Raw genomic sequence first — 9,807 nt, forward strand, 5'->3', positions numbered from 1 at the left:
ATTAAAAGTGAAATGAAAGCGATGATTCTGTTAAATCAAGGCTTTTCTGTTCCTAGAGTTCTCAGTGTGGTCACATCTTTGGCTGCTGCAGGGGGCTGGGAAATGTATCTTAAGGACACAGGGAAGTAGACATTACGGGTGGGGGGAACCTTGACCTGGAGCTCCTGCTCACCTTCTCAGACCCCCATAGCTTTGTTCTGGAACACTTTTGGGTCTCTCGGAAGCACCAGGTGCTGGCTCGATTTGTATAGGCCACTGGTTTGCCTTATTCCTTCCCATCCCAAAAAGAAACCAGGCTCTATTCCTTTCTGGTGGTCTGTTTTTATTAAAGAATTACAGGTTTTCTCTTGGTCCATACAGCAAACCCCAAAGACAACCCTGTATTAACAGTGCAGAGAGAACACCCCACCCACAGCAGGACCCTCCCCGTAACAGTAGAGAGATAGGAACAATCATTTACACACACTTCAGGAAAAAAAGGAAAGTCAACGTGAAACACACAAACTTCCGCATGTTCCAGAGCTGTGGGAGGGGAACAGAAAGGCAGCATGACTCTGCTGGTTTCTCTAGAGCAGCCTTTGCCAACCTGGCACCCTTCGGATGGTCTGGACTGCAATTCCCATCAGCTGGCTGGGGCTGATGGGAGTGCAGTCCAGAACATCCGGAGGGTGCCAGGTTGGCAAAGGCTGCTCTAGAGACTTATTATGCTAGCGCTCAGCCACTACCTACCTCCATCCAACCCAAGGATCCTCCCTGCCTCTTCCCTTCCTAGTGCAGTTGCCTCCTGTGGCTCTGTTATTCCACATGTCCGCTGGAGTGCCCCAGCAATGGCTGTTGCTGTCCCCTTGCAACATGGTAGCCTTGGTGCCCACTGAGGTACAGAGTGGCACCATTACTCATGTCTAACAGACACCATGGGCTGGTGCCTCACCACAGAAGTCACGTTTGCGGTGGCCACCCCAACAACTGTTTCTTGGTTGTGTGAGGTGTTGGGGTCAGTGATCTGCAGTAGGCCCACAAGGATGTGCTTTAATGATCTGAAGTCCACCTTCCCAGCTCGCCTCTCAAGCGCAGGGAGGGTGTGTTAGGGATCACATGGGAAAGGAACAACGTGCTCACACAAGACAGGAGAAACCTAGATACAGTGGCGTGTTGTATCAAGGCAGTGGGGGAAATGTACTCTGCATGATTTCTGTGATTCCTGATCTGCCCGCCCTGAAGGGATTGTGCCAGGACTGAGGTTTAGTAAGCCCTTCAAAAATCCGTGGGGCTCAAGAAGGCGCCTAACCGTGCTGGGGAATTGGACTACTGTACAAACCGCGTGTAACACTTCCCCCCTACGCACACACGCAACTTTGGTGTTTCTAGCTTTGGGTCCTTAAATCTTACCCTCTCTCTACTTTCCTCCAACTCGGGGCTTCATCAACAGTCCAATGTTTCGAAAGGGCTGTGCCTTTTCCACACCCTCTAAGCCCTGAAGAATGCACCGCGTACCCCTTATATCAGAAGTGACTCCACCAAGTATCTTGTTTTGCGTGCTATAATCAGGCAACCCTGCACTGACCAAGAAAAGACATTTCTCTGGCAAAACATGAATATTTGGGTTGTTAGGGATCAGAACATCATAATCTGGGAATGGGAGAGTTGTGTCTCCAGCTGCCTTTACTTCCCGCTAAAAAGCAGTGACATCTCAGCTTTGGACTTGGTCATCAGAAACGCTTACTGTGAGGGAGGGCAGGAATCTAATAAATAAATAACAAACCTTTCCTTGAGCCTATTCCCTGCCCCTGCCATCTCTCATCCAGGGTTCATGTAGCTAGGAAGCTTGGCCAGAAATCACAGCCAACCCCATCACAGTGCTGGGTGAGCAGAAAAACTGGAGACTGTCTCCTGCCTCCATATTTATATTGCTGTGTGCACTCGTACACACACATGTCCAAGCACCATCTCTGCAAAGTCTAAGGCAGCCTTTCCCAACTAGTGGGCCACCAGGTGTTGGTGGACCACAACTCCCATCAGCCTCAGCCAGCATTGCCAATGGTCAGGAAAGATGGGAGTTGTGGTCCAACATCTGGTGGCCCACTAGTTGGGAAAGGCTGGTCTAAGGGATATTCTTGAAGAGCTTAAGATTGAATGAGAGCTATCTGCACTTATTGTTGAATGAATCATGCAATCTGCATGAGAACTCCGTAAGAGAGGTCAATATTGTTGTCCTCCAATTGCAGAGGAGAGGCCAAGGCAAAGAAAACAATGGCTTCCCAAAGACCACGAGGGTGAGGCTTGTGGACTTGATGATTCATACCCCAGCCTTTTAGGTTGCAGTCCTAAACCCACTGACCTGGGAGTGAACACCAGTGAACTCGGTGGGACTTGGCTTTTCAGTAGACACATCCAAGGTGACTTGATGGCCTTATAGGCCCCTTCCAACTCTACTATTCTATGATTCTATGAAGGTTGCACTGTGAGCCAGGGGAGATGTCCTGTCTTCTCTTCTCTCCTGCAGTTGATAAACACGCTAGCCTTTTGCACCGTGCCCATCCTTGGAAAAGGAGGGCAGCTTTTCCCTGCTTGGCAAACAGAGCTCTGGCATGATGAAGGCCCTGACTCTCCCCACCCATCTATGTGATTCAGGGTGGGTGGGCAGAGGGCAATCTTTCCCCTCGATAAAGAACACTACAGGATCAGGCACCAACCAGAGGTGCCAAAATCTCTGAAATGGTTGATCAGGCCACATCTAGAATGGGCAGGAGGTCCTTTCGTCCCTAACTCCTCATGGAGGGACACTTGATACCCTCAGCTGTGGAAGTAAAACAGTGGAACAGGGAAAGGAGCGAGAGAAGGGATGTGTCAAATCCACACAGAGCAGAAACTGAAGGCCAGGCAGCTCCACCCCAATATTAATTCCTTCATATAGGATGCCTCTGTTGAGGCCCCAACTGGCCGAGATGGGAGAGCGGTTTCTGACTGCTGACTAAGAGACTCTCCAGCTTCAAGATCTGGACTGAGGGGAACCACCGAGGACAGAACTCACGTTTTGGTGGGCTAAAAACTCCCCTCCTTCCCAAATCACAAGGTCAAAGCAAAGTAAATTCTGAGCCCTTGCCCCCTCCTCCCCCCCAAAAAAATCCCCCAAAGGAAACACAAGGAAGCCACAAAAGAGGAATACCAACGAGAGAGAGCAACCAAGGACAATGGGGCTCAGAAAGATGAGGCGGCCCCCTCACGCCCCCAGAAGTTTCTTGACCATGTAGCCAGGCATGGAATAGAGGAAGAGGCCCACCATGATGAGGAGCAGGAGGGCCAAGATGATCTTGATGATGAGCCACTTGTATCGGGTGCAAATGAGGTACCTGATAGACTTGAGTGGGTTCAGGAACCAGATGAAGGATGTATCCGGACGACTGCAAGGAAAGAGAAACAGAGCGTCCAAGCTTAGCGGGGACAATAGTTTCTAAGGGGTGGAGCTGGCTCTCTCAGGCCCCATCTTGCATGCCCTGCCACCACAGGCCTCACCTCACAATCACCTGCCATGGAGCATCCAATTTGCAGCTCAGGCTTGGCACCTTCCCATTTATGTTGCTGCCCATGGCGGCTGGTGGGTCTATGCTGGTGGGGCAGTGGAATCCGCTCCAAGTTTTAGTCTGAACTTGCAAGGAGCCACCTTGGTTTCAGCATCTGGGACAGGTCCTGGAAAGTCCGGACTAAAACCCGGAGCGGATTCTACTGTCCCATTGACATGGAACCACCACTGGTTGCTGGCCTGATGACACTAGCGACCTGATAAGGGTCTTGACATCAGCAACATTTTAGAGCCACATTTATTTATTTATTTCGTTCCATTTATATACCGCCTATAGCAAAATAGCTCTCAGCCCTGCTTGGTGACCTGCCAGGTGCTTGACAACTCGTCTCAAGCCCAAGGCAAGTTGAATGACCAGGAAGGCCATCAAGGCCCTGGAGGTGGGTCAGCATACATGGCTGTTGAGGAGGTCACAATGTGTGCAGGTCTGCTTCGGAAGCACCAGCAAAACTGCCTGCAGATCGAATCCCAAGGTACGGCCACCCGGAATCCCAGCTAATGTTGCTGAGGGTGCTGGGATGCAATTCTTGGGAGGAATCACGCAGCTGTTTTGGGTGGCCGGAAATGTTGACCTTCCTGCAGCTGCCCTCTGGCTGACGGCCTCTGCTCACCAAGAATCTTATTTGCTAATGATGGGACTCTGTTGTATATTTGTTTTTTCTCTCTCTCTCTCCATGTATATATATCTAGATTTTGCAGACTCGATTGATTTGATATTTCAGCCTGTTTTTATTTTGTGGTATTATTTATTGATACTGTTGTAGTTTTTATCATATTATTGTGTTCTTGCTATGGAAGCCGCTTTGAGATCACCTGGTGATGAAAAGCGGCATACAAATATACTAAATAAATAAATAAGTAAGTTGCTTTGGTTGAGCCACTGCTCAGAAGAGTTTGATTCTGGAGCCACGTAGTATAGAGAAGGGTGTCTCTGAATATGTCGTGATGAGGTAAACATGGCCCGCCCTCATGCGCCTGGGGTTAAGCAGCAAGGACTCTTAATTTGGGAGAGTGGGGTACATTCCCCCTTCTGTTCTGCACCCCACCTGTAAGTGTCAGTGGGGCTCTCTTGCTTCTCTTGTCCCCCACCCCACCCTGCCCACATTTACTGTCAATTTCACCAGCCCCGCAGGGGAACATGTTGCAGCAGGAGATGGCGGAAAAAAGAAGTACCCTAAGGAAAGGGGGCCAGGCCCTCTCAGGCCCCGAGAAGTTTCTTGACCAGGTAGCCAGGCATGGAGTAAAAGAAGAGGCCGGCCAAAAGGAGCAAGAGGACAAGAAGAAGGATTTTCAGCAGGAGCCAACGATACGTGTGCCAGATAAAGTAGCGGATGGACTTGAGAGGGTTCAGGAACCAAATGAAGCTGGTATCTGGGCGGCTGGGGCAGGAGGTCAGGGTGGGGCAAGGAGGAAGTGGAGAAAAAGAGAGAGGCAGAGGACACGGGGAAGAGAGAGGCGGGGAGAGACGAACGGAGTCAACGGAGGTGGGAAAACAGGAGAGGCAGCCCCCAGTTCAGTGGTGCACATCCCACCCAAGACGTCCGGCTGCTGCTCCCTGTGTAAATGCACAGCCCTGGGTCCTTCCCCCTATGAGTGCCCCACTCGTGTGCATGTCTGTTTGCACATCTCTGCTCCCATCATCCCTCCTCTCCCCGTCTCGCCACTCACTTGGGTTTCTCCAATGGGTCGGGCTCGTTACGAGCCAGCCCGGCCGGACTTTTCTCGGCTTCCTCGGTCGTCAATAGGTGAAGCTCGGCCTCCACTTTTCCCTGTTGGGGATCAAATAATCACCAAATAGGCAGAAGGCACCACTGACGACTGTGCTTCCTACGGGCATGAAGGTAGGCAAGCCAAAGACACCAGGCGGGCCACAGCTCAATGGCAGAGCATCTGCCTTGCGTGCAGAAGGTCTCGAGCCCAATCCCAGGTGGCATCTCCAGGTAGGGCTGGGAGAGACTTCTGTCTGAAACCCTGGAGAGCCACTGCCAGTCAGTGTAGACGGTGCTGATGGGCCAATGGTCTGACTCTGTGTAAGGCACTTTCCTCTGTCCCTATGCCCATGTGCAGGAGATACTATGGAAAACAGTGCAGACAGCCCTCATCCCTTGTCCTACAGCTGCACACTTACGCTCAGAAATGGAAGAAGCCAACGGTTAACCAGGAAAATCTACCAGCCCTACTGCAATGAAGCCATGCAAACTATGCCATTCAACTTCCAGCTCCTCCATCCATCCTCCAGAGGGTTTCCTCATTACTCCTGACCCGCAACTCCAACCCACCTCCCCTGTTAACATTGTCCCCTGGGCTCCTCAAGCACCACCACCCCTACCTAATTCCCTTCTGAGCAAAGATGGCAGCCCTCTCTCCAGTTCCATTACCGTCATCTCCATTTCATCGTTTTCATCACGTGCCAAGAAGGGCCACCAGCCCTTCACCCTCTTTTGCTTGAAGATAGAGACCATGGGCACCTCCGTCTCGCCAGTCCCCAGCTCCAAGGTGCATTGCTTGGCTGTCTTGGCGCCACGTGGGAAGTGGTTAAGGTCGAGCTCAATGCCTCCTGCGGGAGGGGAGGCAGAAAGAAAGGAGGAGCATTATGGGTTGCTAGAGCTGAAGGGTGGGGAAGGGTGGAGCTACGCTTTCTGCGAATAACTAGAACTTGGGCTAGAATAACAATAAGAAGAAGAATGACTGATTGATTGATTCCATAAAGGAAGCCACAGCCCTGAACTTACAAGATCTGAACAGGGTTGTTCATGACAGTTGCTCTTGGAGGTCACTTATTCATAGGGTCGCCATAAGTCGTAAGAGACTTGAAGGCACATGACAGCAACAGAATAATGACCTTGGGTCAGAGTAGCTGCAGGGTGTTCCTGACATGCCCCCTATGCCAGGAATTCTTCTCCAACGCAGATTTTCAACTCAAGTTGAAATAGAATTTGGAACTTGTAATAATCACCTCTTTTTTGGAGTGAGCATTCAGAGTCCGTAAAGTGAATGACTGAGCTCCAGATTGAGACGTTTCTCTGGCATGTTAACCCACACGATCCAGGAACTCAAACAACATCTCCCTCACAATCTTAAACTCTGCCCATTCTTGACTCCAGCAGAGAGATTGCTCCCCCTGCATTTCTGGTGCTCCCTCTGAACCAGAGAGTGGCCACCTCTCCCCACCTCCCGCTGTCCCTGGGCGAGCAGCAGCCAGAGCTTGGTTACTCACCGAGGAAGTCATCAGCGGAAAAGTGATCGGCATCCCACACCTGTAGCGTGAGTCGGGCCGGAATCTTGTACTCGGTCTCGTCCCAGGAGAACATAGACTCTTTCTTGGAGATCACAATCTTTTCCTCAGCAGCAAGGTAGTCGAAAGGAAAGATATAGCGCCAGTTGAAGTTGCCCTCGCCAGTCAGCGAATGGTAGTGGACGTCTGTGTCCTGCTTGTCTTCTTGCTGCCCCTTCAGCCACCTGCATGGGCAAATCAAGGGCAGGTGAGCAGAGAGAGGACAAGGTAGGGGAAATGCCGGCCTCTTCTGAGAATGGCTGTGCTTGTGCGACAGGATCAGGTACATCAGTGCTGGAGAAGGAGCAGCAAACCGGAGGGCGAGCCCTGCAGGCTGGGAGGACTCACTTGCGGGGACTGGGAGATATGGTTAAGTGGGCTCAAGGGGGTGCAGAGGTCTAGAAACTCCCTCTCCCCCAATCTCTGTGAAGATCATGTTATGTGCCACACAGGATAATGGAAGAGGTGCCTCATGGAACCGGCATGAACTTCCAAGGCCAAAACGAGGCTATCATGTGTTTAGCGTCTATGTAAACCAAATCCGGCTGCCCTTGGGTGGCAGGTCTGCCGCCAGCTAATGAAAAGGAGACAATCAAGCACACACACACCAACCATCCACCCATAACAAGAGCATGCAAGAAGGCCACAGAACAGCATTCCTCATTCATGGCAGGGAGAAGAAAGCCACCCACAGGCTCCTTACTTGGTCAGATCTCTACGCTTCCGGAGGCTCCTTATGAGTGACCACCCAACCCTATCTCAGGCAAATGCGTAGCTCAGGCTGGGTGGATTGGCAGGGCTGCGTCAAATCTGGGGTGTTTGAAACTACCCCTCCAGAATGCTAGCCGTTGGGGCACAGCTTGAGCGGAAGCCAGGCCAATGTTCTGCCCTCCCACAGTCAAGTGTCTGCAAAATGACCAGCCCTTTAGCCTCGTGGAGGGAGACAAGACCAAAATTGTTCTGCTGGACAACAGCTGGCCGACTGGGCTTCTGGCATTGTTGATATGGGCCTGAGAGCTCACCCTCATTGTCACTGGGCTATGTGGTCTCAAAAAAGAAAAGTCAGCTGCTCCCAGACATGCTCTTCTTTGAATCTGCTCCTTCCAATCCCAAACATGCTCTTTCTGTGTAGAACTGGCCATGCAACATGTTCTCTGTTGCATTTGTCCCTGCTGGGTCCAGCCAGAACGTTAGCCAAGGGCCTCTTACATCTCTGTGCTGGTGGCTCTTGCGGGGAGCTACGCAAGACTGCAGGGTAGAGGAACTGGGTGCAGTATTGTCCCTACAGCCCGTTGGTTCTGTCATGCCAGCCTGCAACTAAGATGGCTGCAGAACAGAGAATTGTGGGGTTTTCTTTTTTTATATCCTTTTGATAGCCTGGGATCCTGAAAGGTTAACAACTGGTTTTCCCTAACTGGCATAAGTTGGCAGTTTTACCGGAGCCCAGCGTAACACCTTCTTATCAGTAAGGGGCCTGGTTCCTTCAAGGCCATAAACCCTGGGAAGTTTTAGGGAACATGTGGCATTTGGCCGGTGAATGATGTGCTCTTACCTCATCGTGAAGCCCTTGATTGGTTAATTGCCTCCAGCTGTTGCTAAGGCTTTTTGCCATAAGTATGGACCGGAAAATGTAAGTTTTGTCCCTCTTTGGGTTCCATCATGCCTACCTGATGTGACCTGGTTAGGATCCAGCTTACCATCAGCTATCCTGCCTGTTATCTCTCTGAGGGGAGAAGGCTAACCAACTGCAAGTCTTTTTGTTTTGTAAGTATAGAGCAGGCTAGCTAGACTTTGTTATTGATGAAACTGAGGTTATCCTACTTTGGACACATCATGAGAAGACATGATTCACTAGAAAAGACAATAATGCTGGGAAAAACAGAAGGGAGTAGAAAAAGAGGAAGGCCAAACAAGAGATGATTGATTCCATCAAGGAAGCCACAGACCTGACCTTACAAGATCTGAACAGGGTGGTTCATGACAGATGCTGTTGGAGGTCGCTGATTCATAGGGTCGCCATAAGTCGTCATCAACTTGGAGGCACAGAACAACAACAAAATTGTGACTGAACTCTCTTGTGTATTGTGTTTTACCTTGCCCCTTTGGGTGTAGATATTAAGGAACCATTTTGCTGCTATAATTGTGCACCTTTTTAATTCTTTTACTCTTTATTCTTTAATAAACTTATTTCTATTACCAGTATGTGTTCATTTCATGAGAAGGTCAGTTCTGAATCTAGTCCTAACCATTGACCACAGCTACTGTGTAAATCGGGGTGTTTTGCCTGAGGCTCTTGGGGCGAGGAGTGTACCTTGGCTCTTGCCCTTTAGAAGTTCTGTCAACTTTTCTGGGCTCTGAGTTTCCCTTTGGCTCAGAGTGCCTAACTAGTAAGAAGGGTGGTGGCAGTGTCTATCCTGCATGGTTGTTGTGAGCGTGCAGACCTGCCCCTCAGAGGGGCTGTGCAGTGAGGCCTAGTCAATTACCCCCTGACATAGACGTCTGACATTTTCTTTCCCACTATGAAAGCATCCTCCTGCAGGACCACCTCGACAGTGTTCCAAGTAACTATCCATAGCTCATACCTAGCCACCACACAGAGTGGACAGAGGCATACAACAACGGCACACGGAACAAAAGAAAGGAGGCAGAACAGAAAAAAGCAGGGTCCATTACTGATGCTCACAAGGAGGAGATGCTGTGCTGGGAAGAAATGGTGACCCACCCTTAGCAGGGAGCCGCAGGGCTGGGCAGAACCAAAACCACAAGAAGCTCACGCACAAGAGAAACCGGCTGGCCTTGTGGGGCCGTGCGTACATACCCCCGGACAAAAATGTCACTGGATTTCTCGCCAGTGAAGTAATCGTCATCCTCCAAGACTACCTCATCAGTGTTCCACACTATCACTCTAAGCTCGTATCTGGCAAGGAGGAAAGAAGAACAAGATATGAGCCAC

General features: G+C 50.5%; 1 protein-coding gene across 4 annotated transcripts in view; it reads right to left on the minus strand.

Moving 5' to 3' along the window:
* Positions 1–3,220: 3,220 nt before the first annotated feature.
* OTOF (otoferlin) overlaps positions 3,221–9,807 on the minus strand; it is a 219,258-nt gene continuing 212,671 nt past the window's right edge. For 2 of the 4 annotated variants that reach the window (XM_061626513.1, XM_061626515.1), the window contains 5 exons: positions 9,673–9,771; positions 6,798–7,039; positions 5,959–6,137; positions 5,249–5,349; positions 3,221–3,401 (listed from right to left, as the gene is read on the minus strand). In XM_061626513.1, coding sequence (XP_061482497.1) covers positions 3,221–3,401; positions 5,249–5,349; positions 5,959–6,137; positions 6,798–7,039; positions 9,673–9,771 — 802 coding nt within the window. Of the gene's footprint in view, positions 3,402–4,778; positions 4,960–5,248; positions 5,350–5,958; positions 6,138–6,797; positions 7,040–9,672; positions 9,772–9,807 lie in introns of those variants that run through there. The other 2 variants (XM_061626516.1, XM_061626512.1) reach the window with 1 other exon arrangement.

This window comes from Rhineura floridana, chromosome 4 (assembly GCF_030035675.1).
Source record: "Rhineura floridana isolate rRhiFlo1 chromosome 4, rRhiFlo1.hap2, whole genome shotgun sequence".
Taxonomy (NCBI): domain Eukaryota; kingdom Metazoa; phylum Chordata; class Lepidosauria; order Squamata; family Rhineuridae; genus Rhineura; species Rhineura floridana.